At 35.8% G+C, this 13,054-nt stretch overlaps 1 protein-coding gene and 1 long non-coding RNA gene across 4 annotated transcripts in view; one reads left to right on the top strand and one right to left on the bottom strand.

The window, feature by feature from the left end:
* The window catches only part of LOC129719466 (GTP-binding protein 1), an 81,955-nt gene extending 81,278 nt beyond the window's left edge, over window positions 1–677 (top strand). For both annotated transcript variants that reach the window (XM_055670806.1, XM_055670805.1), the window contains exon 7: window positions 23–677. In XM_055670806.1, coding sequence (XP_055526781.1) covers window positions 23–415 — 393 coding nt within the window. In that variant the 3' untranslated portion in view covers window positions 416–677. The remainder of the gene's footprint in view (window positions 1–22) is intronic.
* Window positions 678–2,050: 1,373 nt separating this feature from the next.
* LOC129723059 (uncharacterized) lies at window positions 2,051–3,233 on the bottom strand. Of its 2 annotated transcripts, XR_008727711.1 has the most exons (3): window positions 3,019–3,217; window positions 2,497–2,959; window positions 2,051–2,409 (listed from the first exon to the last, which is right to left on the bottom strand). It is a non-coding gene; the product is annotated as an uncharacterized LOC129723059 (long non-coding RNA). The 2 variants fall into 2 exon arrangements; XR_008727710.1 differs by having other exon boundaries at window positions 2,497–3,233.
* Between the last annotated feature and the right edge of the window lie 9,821 nt (window positions 3,234–13,054).

Here is a 13,054-nt window from a genome sequence, read left to right as displayed (position 1 = left end):
TCTCAATACAGTGTGATTTTAGGTCTTTCGCGAAGGCCGAACGAAAGCAGTAGGAAATGTGATAACTCCGCTTTACACTCCCGGCTCTGTTCAACAGCGTGCGAAGCCAAATAAAATGCAAGGTCGTACCACAAGTTTGGTTCAACAAGCTAACATACCTAAGCCGTTATCTAGAAACACAAATGAGACGGTTTCGGAAGCGCAATCATTATTACCTAGCGGATCAATGTTGCTGGATATCGGGACCGATAAACGGAATAATCGATCGAATAACATACATAAAAAAAATCGCGGAGGGACGTCGAACAATGCTATACAAACTAGTATCAACTCTGGGACTCTTAATGATTCCTCTCCCACGTCACCTCAGCAAACTCCGTTCATTAATGATGCAATTTCTGTTGCCTCTAATTAGTCAAATTTTCAAATTCCTTATCAGATTTTTATTTGACTATCAAATAAACGAAGCTATTACAAAACATTTTTTAATTTGCACAACTTTTGAAACGTAACAGTATATTTTCATATGAATTGTTTCGTACATAAACGAGTACAAGTTGTCGAAAAATCCTCGAATTCTAACAATACACGCATTCTGACATATAAAACACCATTGAAATTTTGTCGTCTCTGAAAATTGCTGTATAATATCAGGAAATATATTTTCGTTAAACAAGGATACGACCATTTAACTTATATAGGTGACCTTCATTAACCCTGGAATGATAGTCTACGTCAATTTGACTCCTCGCTTTTAGTGACACTGTCCTCTTCTTTTAGGGTCATCCACATTCCACGGGGACAGCCTTGGGGGGGGGGGGTCTGTGTAATGTCCACGGGCCATACAAAATTTTTAGAATTTATATGGGCAGTAGTCCAAGGAGTGGGAGAGAGGGGGTTATTGCACCAAAGTCATTAAAAATCTGACGACGTGGAATGTGGATGGCCCCTTTTAAAATAGTGCGAATCCGTCCTCGTTTCTTAAAAAACTGAACTGTGGTATTTATTATGCATGGATGTGTTAACACCGTAATAATCAATCATTATAAAATTGAAAAAAAAAACTTGCATTTTAAATGATACAAAATTCATGCATCAATTCAACGCCAGATTAAGATTATCATTCCAGGGTTAACATTTATTCTTCGACATAAATATACATTTTGACCCCTATTACAGTAGACGGCGAGTTATTCGCCTTGCCTAACCGATTTTGGTATTGCACATACTTAAAATTTATTGCCGATAACGGCACCACTGAGAGCTCGGTTAAAAAAATAATAACAGCTGTCATATTTTTTCGTGAATCTCGGTTCACCTAACTGAAATTTCGGCTCGGTAATATTGTGTACCGAAATGTTAGCAAAAACATCATATCAAGAAGACTGGGAACTCTGCCTGAGACTGAGCGACAGTTTTGGCAGCGCAGTCTTACGAGTAAAAGTGGAGCTGAGGCATGCTAGTGTGTGTGCTGGCGATGCGAATGCAAGCCGATCGCACAGGTTGGACCACCACATAGCCCACTCTGTCTTCGCAGCGATGCAAACTTCCACCTTAAAAAGATGGAGTGCGCTGTTTGACTTGACGCTTGTCATTTGTATGGGATCGATCCAGAGATGTCAGTCTTCTTGATATGATGTTTTTGATGTTAGTTAGGTTAAACCTTAGATTATTGAAACATATAGCTAATTTCTTTATTCCACCAGCTCACCTCGTTTTGACCTGGAAGCGCACTAACTGCTGTCAAAACCCTTCTTTATTCGCTCGATTATGATCCAGTTTTGACCAGAGTCTACACGCTCATTATTTGTTACTCTAAAGTGAGTTAGATATGACCCATTTTTGAAAAAAGTGGAGGTACCCTAATTTGAGTACTTTTACGGTTACTCACTTCTGAGCAAGGGCGTCATACGTCAAAAACTGATTAGAATCTACTCTGTTTATGCAAACCAGGAATTAACGAAATTGAGTACAAGTTACCCAGTTTGCCAAAATTTGGAAATTTGATGATTTCTGGTTTTTGTAAATCTGACTCAATAAATAAAATAAATTCAGAACAATCAAAACAGATTTATTTTTCATCGAAACATTATAAAAGTTTTAAATCATTCACGTGTCTTTATATAATGCGGCAACCAACCGGTTCACAGTTGCACGTGGACTGTGGCTCATGTTTTTGTACAGTACGCACACCAGAAATTCCGTCATCATCCGTCACCTAACACTGCGAAGGATTTAAATTGTATCGATTGCATGTTTTGGGCACTGTACATCGATACAAATGTTTCCGTTCATTATCACGAATAAAAGCCTGACTTAAAACGGCATCGCAGGACACACAACATGCGGTTGTTCATTTTGAAGAGATGTTTTTTATGTTTTCAAATCCTCTGCAATGATGATGTTGAGCTGAAATTGTTATGGAATATTGTTACATGTTGTTTGTAATGTAATTGTTTAGGAAATTATTGATTTAATGAAAGATCAAATACTTACTGCTAGCAAACGAATAAAAAGCGACACCAATTGTTCTTCGGAAACAGATAATATCGCTGTTGAAAACTTTTGACATATACATATACTCAGGGGTGAGTAAACATCATGGATAATAACTCAAAACTGAGTAAACATGGTAATTATGAAAATTTGAGTAAATGTTACTCAATTATCCAGTACCCGATAACTCACTTTTTGACATTTTGCATAAGAATACCGAACAGTAGATCCTAATCAAATTAGAGTTAAAATAAAGCAGCGTGTATGTTTATAACAAGAGTCCCGCAAAGATGAAACTAATGTCGAATTCGTTTTTACGGCAGGACTATCCCGTCCCGGACTACGCTTTGCAGCTTAAAAAAACACTTTCCGAGCAGTTGCAATGGTGTGCGTATAATACCAGAGGTAGCTGTCACTTTTGTTTTGGTCATTATCGCCATTGTCTTTTATCGCGTTTGTGCTGCTGTACGAAAAATTTGCCAATTTACTGAAAAATGACAAAATAACAAAATAAAATTCAACCTGCTGTTAGACACGCGAAGAACGATAATCAAAGCAAACCCATTTTGACACATTTTTTTTTGATTTTGACACATACGTGTGAATGTGTTGGTGTCTTCAAAACTGCACTCTGTTTCTTGCGCGGACTGTCCGGGACAGAAAAAGGGTAGTCCGGGATAGTCCGGAAAATGTGAAAAAAACAGTGATAGGACAAAGTGTAGTCCGCGGGGTAGCTACACCGCAAAAACGAAAACGACATAAAGGAACCAAATCAGTGTCAAACGAGAGTACCAATCGAGCAATGTAAATAAACAAGGTGATAATATTAGGAGTTGATGAAAAGTGTTGTAATTGAGCGTAATAAAGAATATGTGTTTTTCCGAAGTTTTACTTACACATTTTAATCCAACATTAAACCTGTACACTGGTTCACTTAAATTTAACAAAACATCACCGGTGTAATCTGCCCGAAGCGCATTGTACCACCGCACGTGCTAAGTCCGTAAACAATTATCTGGCATCTCTTTTTTACTTGCGTCTTAAATGGCGATGACGTTTCATTATTCCTCGGCAGTTTTGCCCGCACACAGTGGAATCAAGAAATTCACTAAAGCAGGTATTAGACGAAGCAAACATTTGCTATTTTTGGTACGATTTTTATTTGCACAAAATTAAATCTGTATTGAAAAATAGCAAATATTTGCTTCGTCTAATACCTGCTTAATAGATATCCAACTCAACCAACAATACGAGCAACAAAAATGTGGCGCCCCTCTGAGTATGATGGCGGTTGGGTGAACTACATTTCAAGCGCACATACAGAAAAATATTACGGTAATTGCTATCTTTTTAGGCTTGGCCAGATTTGTGCAGTGTTTTCAACAGACTAATCTATATGGTCTAGATAAAAATAATATTTTATTACAACAGGACTAAAAAGCAAATGATGAAATTGTCAATGCAAGAGATAACCATGATATGAATTAATTATTTCAATAATAATATGACTAGTCGTTTATGGTCAAAGATGACTAGTACACAATACCTTACTCTTGCAGTATGTAGCGGACACGAGTTTCGCTGCGCGTGAACGAAAATTAAACTAATTTGTATACTGTTAATTTGGTGATGACGACAAGGTGGTGAAAGGTGAAGCATTTTTTTCAATATCGTTGTATGGTCCTGTTATCTAATTTTCAATATCCCTCTACGGTATTGCCATCTTGTTTTCGTTCTCACCTTGCGGATTGAGCATAATAAATCGATTTTGCTAATAATTACAGTTTTGCTGATCGGTCATCAGATGGTCGCACTTACCGTTATAAAGGTGTTGCGGGCAAAATGTATGAAGTCAGGTATCTTGCTCTAGTCATCATTAACATTACTCATGCATTTGTTGTTTGTACCAATTTTAATAGTCGATTGAAAAACAACATACAGTCACAGACTAACAGACATAACACTTCGAACAAATTTTCAATAAAATAATCGTTCGAATGATTCCAGTACTTTACGTTAGTAACACTAGCACCATCTGCTGTCGTGTTCGCGCTGCGTCATGTATTTCGACATCAGCGCCAGCGTTACTGCATGTGTCAAATGGGAAACTACAAAATATGTATGAGATTGCATGACAGCGCCCCAAACGACGTTTTCGCGCGATAACTGTTATTTGATTGAAAATTTGAATTGAACGTTTTTTGTGGCGATGGAGCTAGGTTCCAGTGTTACGTCTGTTAGTCTGTGATACAGTTTTAATCCCTTTGCGGCACTGCTTGGGTTAATAATTCTGCCTCAGCCGTCATAGAATGCTGCAGAATGTTCTCTTATTCTGTTTGTAGCTTTCGTTGCAGATTATTGTTTGTGATCTTATACATTAGGGGCCATCCACATACCACGTGGACAGTTTTTAAACGATTTTGCGTTGAATATTCTAGTTATGTTTGCAATTAAATGAGTTTTTAGCAAAAGTAAAGTATTGATCAAGATTTTGTGTCAGACTGGAAATCGTTGCTTTATACCCCAAGGAACAATTGTTGTTGCCTAACATTTACTCGATCACTTTTATTAGGCTACAGTTGAACAACAACCGAAATGAAAAATAAACTTCTGTTCAATGGTTGTTCAGTTGAATTTGGAGAAATTATCCGACACACAGTTGTTTAGGAGCGGCGAGGAGGGTTTTAAACAACAACAGCAGAATATTTCATTCAACACTTGTGAAACCAGCGTTGACCAGCTGCACCGGAAAACATTTATTAGGCTACTGTTCGGCATGTGTTCGACCCGTCGAACGAAATATTTATTAAACATCTGTTAAACCGTTGCTCGACTATGGGTAAATTTTTAATTTATATTAGAAAGCAATACCACCCTTTTTTAAAACCATCCTTTTTTGTGTTGGGTTCCTGGTGAGATTCAAACTTGCGATCCATTGCTTGGCAGTCATCGAAGAATGCATCTGGGCTAATCTGTAATATGACGTGTGCTGTGTTTCAAGTGAATATGCTTCTCAACGTTCTGGTCTAACAAACGTTGAACAGGCGTTACATAACTGCGGGAATATAAGCCTCTTGCACGCAGCTTTAATGTCGAATTCGTTTTTGCGGTGTAGCGAGGACTACACTTGTGCCCTGTAGGTGTTTTTTTTCATTTTCCGGACTACACCGAAACTACATTTTTTCTGTCCCGGACTACACCCGAAAGCGACAGGGTGTAGTTTGAAAACACCAACAACAAAAATAAATGCTGTCAAATGCCGTTCGAAAAAGTTACCAGCTGGGTGTAGTTTCGTTTGAGTGCTCGTTTCAAGTTAAAGTTAATAAGTGTAGTCCGGGACGGTGTAGTACCGTCGTGAAAACGAACTAGACGTAAGCAAAGCGTACCGGTTGATTTGACATAACCAGGCATGCCAAATCTAAAGAATAGTCTGCAAATCTTGGTTTTTAGTGCGTATGTAAGCAATGGTCATACCATGCGTCGGCATTGGTGTTTTCTTCCTTCAATTTTTTTATAGAGTTCTCCAATCAAAAACACACGAACACTACGACACGGCCCGCTTTACACTGTATTTTGAAATTTGTAAGAGTGTGAATCAAACTCGGTAGTTTTTTATTCTCTCGTTTAGATGACAGCTCTCACAGGTGACAAAAAATTCTTACAGCTAACAAAAAAAAAATCGAATACATCACACTAATACAAACGCGCCTGGAAAACTCTATAGTGGTTTCCTATACAGTCGCCGTTCGATAACTGCAAGTCTTTTAACTGCAACGCTTTTTAACTGCAAGACCGATAACTGCAACAACTTTGCAGTTATCGGACCGCAATTCGTCAAATCTGAAGTCAAAGTCATATTTGACATTGAAGTGACAAATCTCGCGGGGGGATTCTTAATGCATTCGAAAATAAAAAATTGTTGAATCTCTAGAAACATTTCAAAAGGACTTTTCATTTTTCTCGATTTTTTTCTATTCCGTTTACTTGTTGTCTCGTCATTCTAGATGGGAGATTATAGATCTCCACTATTAATCAATGAAGCCAAATCACCATGTTATGTGGTTCACTTTCCGTAATTATTATAAGAGAAAAAAAATCCTTGTGCATTGTTTGGCTAGCTTTCACGTCACGGATCCTGCTGACATTGATGTTGCTTTTACTTGCTTTACGTCAGCGGTTCCGAGCCTTCTGTCAAAATTTTATTCATGAATTGAGTTCAGAAACGTCTCGTAAAATGGTCTTCTGTAGTGATGAACTTTATCTTCGCCTACATATTGGTTATGTAAAGTAGTTACTAAAACGCAATAAATTATGATGCGGAAATATGACTATCAAATTGATTAATCAAAAAGCTTACCAATTTTAGTTTTCTGCTATTTTTTGCTACTACACACTTAGTCCAAAAAAAGTCGTTCGGTAATTTTTTTTACAATTATCCATCGGTAAAGTGTAATAATACCGGTATTCCTGCAAAAAAAGCATCAAATTAACGACTGTTCTGTAAGATCTGTAAGTTTTACCAAAGATCTGTTAACTGTTACCGGAATATTTGCTTAATTTTACATTCACCGAAATTTGTATAACTTTTCACCGAACAACCTGTAAAAATGCCAAATTGTGAATGTGGTGGCCATTTTTCTCATACGTGCAACCGTGCAAGACGCGAATATTTTCTACTGGTGCTGCTGATTTGTTTTAATTGTTGTTGTGTGTAAACATAGGATTTTTATTATTTGGAAAGTGTTAATGGATGTACGAGTCGCTAACATTTTTCGTAAGTAATCTGGTTAATTTAGTTTGATTTTAGACGGTACCGGCAGGCTCATTTATAACCGACTTTTTCTGCCACCGGTATTTTTTACAGGTGCGTTCGGTATTTTTGTTCATTTTTAAAGTTTCTTTCGGTAAACTTTACTGGCTGCTCGGTTTGGAACATTACCAAAAAGCTGCGAAAATTACCGACCACTCGGTTGGTGGTTTCACAAACTGTTCGGTAATTTTCGGAAACACCGAAGATTTCACCGAACGTTCAGCTGTTGAGATTCCGGTAAAATTTTACCGAATTCGGTGTTTTATTTTAAGTGTGTATGTACTTCATTAAAAAGATACATTTCGACATCATTGAAAACAAAAATGGTAGTGACGGACCCCCCTCTAAATTTTGGCATGTGTCAAGTGTTGCAGCTATCGAACGGCATTCGATAACTGCAATGTAAACATGTTGCAGTTAGCGAACGACGACTGTACTTATTATAATTGGGTCCTAAAGCTATACCAGTTTTTATATATTATTTGAAAAAGCCGTGTTTTCTGGGGTGTTTCTGGGTAAAACGTGATTTTTTAAAAATGTTTATCGTTTTCCTTCGATTTTTAAATGAAGAATAAAAAAAACTGCTCGAAAGGTCTTAAATGACATTTCGCCCATGTACGGTATATGTGTAATAAATAATAAATTTAATATATATTTCTATTCATTTTTTATTTTTTTCACCGTTTTCATTTCCAAACAAATGCAGCTCGATAAAAAGCAAAATCTAACAGTTACTCAGTAATTGAAAATGCAGTGTTGTGCATTAGTTAGCATTTGGGAACAAAGCTATTGTATTTTAAGCCTGTATTACACTCTTTGACCAATGGTCAAATATTTGACCTTCTGACATAATGATCAAATTTATTTGACATCATGGTTGTTGTTTGCCCGTGTTTGCCCCATGTAAAAATTGGATAGTGACAAATAATTATCTTTGACCAAATTTTTATCTGTCAAAAAGTGATAAATATTTGACGCTTGGTCAAAGAGTGTACTACAGGCTTTAGTGAATATATTTATTCTTTTGGAATTAATCGATCCACCGATTCAACCGACTAGCCTGGATCGATCTTTTATATGTTGTTTAAATCTATCATATTTATATTTTCCATATTTCTACAACAAATATGGATCTTCATGTATGTTCAGAAAATTGCGCATAAATTTGTTGCTGCTCTTCAATTCAAATTTTCTGGCATCCCTGATCATTGTTATGTCGCTGTCAGGTCAGCATCCATCACTCAGTTTTCAGTTTTATTCCGCGGCTGTAGTCTTCAGTGTTATTGTGTTGCTTGTCTCGGGTTACCGGTTTTAATCGTTTTGATTGAGTGTTCACGAGCGAGGTAATTATAATAGGGGACTAAAATGAAAGATTAAAACTTGTTTTTATAAAATATCAGAATAAAGCTGGCTTTGCCAAATCCAATAGCACTGTTTTTCAACTCAGAAAATGCAGAGAACTTCTGAAATTTCGAAAATAAAAAGTTGAGCAATTTTCCTACTTTGACGTTATTGTGCAGTTTTGACATTTCAAAAACCAACAACAGCAATGAAAAATTTGCCCATCGGTTTTCGCAACAGGGTTTGAACTTCGAAATCATTTGACAACTATATACAGAAACACAGAGCAACGATGATGGTTGTACCCGATAATCAGCGTTGTCTTGGTTCACAAAAAGGACACATGTCCTGTGAAAGAGAGTCAAAATTTTCGCTGTGCGAATTGTAACGGCAACCATATGTCAAATTTTTATCAATGCCCAGTCCGTTTAGCAATTGTTAAGGTAAGGCAAGGCAAACAAAATTCAATTTCTCAATTGAAACCAACTTCAAAACAAAATTCTCCAAGCGTACCAGTGACGCATAGTTTACCTACTCCTTTGCATACCCGTTTAACTTATGCACAGGTTACAGGTAGTTCGAACATTATACCGCCTAGTGTTGGTAGTTCGAAAATGACCGTTAATATGGGTAAGCAAAACACGCTAGAAAATAATTGTACACCTGTTACTCCAGCTAATATTGCTGCCGAAAATATTTTTTCTAATGTCAACTGCCTGGGGCCTATTACGGCAGGTAAACTTTCTTTTTTGCAACAGGCAATGTTCGATCTTATGAACGCCATGTTGCAGGCAAAATCAATGTTTGAAGCCATTCAAATAGGCACAAATTTTACTATTAAAATTGTTTCTAATTTAAAATTTAGCAATGATTTTAAATAAAACAATTAAAATATTAAATTGGAATGCTCGCTCATTGAAGGCCAATGAGAATGAGCTTTTTAATTTTTTAACAATAAATAATGTGCATATTGCAATTATTACTGAAACATTTTTGAAACCTAACATAAAATTAAAATATGATCCCAATTACGTGGTTCATAGATATGATAGGATTCAGGGTTCCGGCGGTGGAGTTGCAATTGTTATTCATCGCCGAATCAAACATCGTGCTCTTCCCCATATTGAAACTTTGGGAATTGAAGTTCAAACTGAACTTGGGATTTTATTTATTGCCGCAGCATATTTACCATTTCAATGCACACGCGAGCACAAAAATTATTTTAAAGGTGATTTACAAAAACCCACCAGAAATCGTTCGAAATTTTTCATAATCGGCGATTTTAACGCTAAACATCGTTCATGGAATAATTCTCAAAGTAATTCCAATGGCAAAATTTTATTCAATGATTGTTCTTCAGGATACTATTCTATTTTGTCTCCGAATAGTCCTACATGCTTTTCTTCTGTAAGAAACCCTTTAACAATTGATTTGGTGCTAACAGATCAAAGTCATGTATGTAGTAATTTGATCACACATGCTGACTTTGATTCTGACCATCTTCCAATAACTTTTTCTTTATCCCATGAATCAGTTTTAAACCCTATGAGCTCTGTTTTTAATTATAACAAGGCTAATTAGGAAAGTTACAAAACTCATATTGAGAGAAATTTCAATAATGAGCTTGATTTGCAAAACGAAGTGAATATTGATTCCGCTTTGGAAGCATTAAAATGTGCAATTGTTGATGCCAGGAATTATTCTGTTCCAAAGGCTCAAGTGAAATTTGATTCATCAATAATTGACGAAAATCTTCAACTTCTAATTCGTTTGAAAAATGTCCGCAGACGTCAATATCAACGTTCTCGTGACCCTGTTTTTAAAACTATTTATAAAGATTTACAGAAAGAGATTAAGCATAGATTTACTCTTCTGAGAAATCAAAATTTTGAGACTAAAGTTGAAAAATTGAAACCATATTCAAAACCATTTTGGAAGCTGTCGAAGATTCTTAAGAAACCTTCATAGCCTATTCCAGTTTTAAAAGATGGTGAACGTTTTCTTGTATCCAATGAACAAAAGGCTCAAAGACTTGCTCAGCAGTTTGAGAGTGTTCATAACTCAAATTTGAATTTTGTGAGTCCAATTGAAAATGAAGTCACACGTCAATTTGATTTAATTTCTTCCCAGAGTTTTTTACCTGCAGAAATAATTGAAACTAACTTGAATGAGATTAAATCAATTATTAAAAATTTCAAAAATATGAAAGCACCTGGTGACGATGGAATCTTTAATATACTAATCAAACATCTCCCTGAGAGCACAATGGAATTTTTAGTGAAAATTTTCAATTGCTGCTTCAAAATTGCATATTTTCCCAAATTATGGAAAAATGCAAAAATTACTCCCATTTTAAAACCGGATAAGAACCCAGCTGAAGTTTCAAGTTATCGACCAATCAGTTTGCTTTCTTCAATAAGTAAACTGTTTGAGAGAATTATTATTAACAGAATGATGTCACACATCAACGAAAATTCAATTTTTGCAAATAAACAGTTTGGATTTCGCCATGGGCATTCCACAACTCATCAATTGCTCAGAGTTACTAATATGATACGAGCTAACAAATCTGAAGGTTATTCCACTGGAGCTGCTCTTTTAGACATAGAAAAAGCATTCGACAGTGTTTGGCATAAAGGTTTGATTGCGAAATTGCAAACTTTTAATTTTCCAATTTTCCTAATCAAAATTTTAAAAAATTATCTTACTGATCGAACTCTGCAGGTTGTCTATCAGAATTCAAAATCTGATAGATTTCCTGTCAGAGCAGGTGTACCTCAAGGTTCAGTCTTGGGTCCAGTCCTGTACAACATATTCACTTCAGATCTTCCTGATTTGCCTCCAGGATGCACAAAGTCATTGTTCTGCGATGTCACAAGCATTTCCGTAAAAGGAAAAAGTCTTCGTGTCATATGCAGTCGATTGCAGAAAAGTTTAGATATTTTTTCTTCCTACTTGCAAAAGTGGAAAATCTCTCCCAATGCTTCTAAAACTCAAATGATAATTTTTCCGCATAAGCCTAGGGCTTCTTTCCTCAAGCCAAACAATAATCACGTTGTCAAGATGAATGGGGTTATTTTAAGTTGGTCCGACAAGGTTAAGTACTTGGGACTAATTTATGATAAAAATCTTATTTTCAAAGAGCACATTGAGAGTATACAAGCCAAGTGCATCAAATATACGAGATATTTATATCCTCTCATTAACAGGAATTCTAAACTTTGTTTAAAGAACAAACTTTTGATTTACAAACAAATTTTTAGACCAGCAATGCTTTATGCTGTACCGATCTGGTCAAGTTGCTGTTCAACAAGGAAGAAAACGCTCCAAAGGATTCAGAATAAAATTCTGAAAATGATTTTGAAGCGTCCTCCTTGGTTTGGTACACTCGAATTACATAGACTTACTGCTGTTGAACCATTAGAAGCTATGTCAAATAAAATTATTAACAATTTTCGACAAAAATCGTTGCAATCCTCAATTGCTACGATAAGCTCTCTTTATAGCCAATAAGTTAGCAATTAGGTTAGTTGTAAGTTTACTTCCCCTTTTCTGACAAGTAGGTTTAAATCCCTACGAATGATAAGTCCTAATTGCGAAAGCAAACAAATCCTAACAATTAAAATTACAAATTTCTAACAGTGTTGAGAAGTCACCATTTGTGATTGGACACACATACTCATTATTTACTAATATTTGTCATAAATACTTAAGCTACTAACAAATCCCCCCTTAACAAAAAAAAAAAAGCGTTGTATTGGTTTGCTTTCGAACAATGTTTTAGTATCACTGTGCAATGATGCCGTGAAAGTGCGTCGATGTTTAGTAGTATTTAAAAAAACAAAAAACATTTTTTCTCTCAAAATAATGCTTGGAAACATAAAACTAAGAATGCAACATTTATTTTTAAGCCATGCTTCATCGATCAAGATCGAAATCAGCATAGGGCTTTAGTACCCTATTATGAAGTAAAATCAAGTAACTAACTATAGTTAACATTTTTCAATTAAAGGAAATTACTTCTGCGTGGTACAAACCGTCGAAGCTAGCGGTCACTGTGGTTCCGCAGCAATTAATTGTCAGGTAAGGCAGCTACCTCAATTTACGAATTTGGCTTATATCATTTGCTAGAAAATAACGGTAAGTAGGTACTACACTATGTTGTATCGTATTTGAATAATTTTATATTTCCATTTCTAGGAACTTCAACGAAATTTACACCAAAAGAAGATAGTGCATATGACCGTGATGAGTAGGTGAGAAACTATATGAATGCAATCATAATGTTGTGTTGTATAAATGTATTGTCGAATATTGTCGAATCAGTTAAATATATGATGTTCACTTATACAGGAGTATTGCATCGATTAGTTCGTAAAAGGTATACTTGGTCAGCAATAATAAAAG

This window comes from Wyeomyia smithii, chromosome 2 (genome assembly GCF_029784165.1).
Source record: "Wyeomyia smithii strain HCP4-BCI-WySm-NY-G18 chromosome 2, ASM2978416v1, whole genome shotgun sequence".
Lineage (NCBI taxonomy): Eukaryota > Metazoa > Arthropoda > Insecta > Diptera > Culicidae > Wyeomyia > Wyeomyia smithii.
Note: the sequence above shows the minus strand (reverse complement) of the source record. Positions and strands in the feature narration are given on the sequence as shown.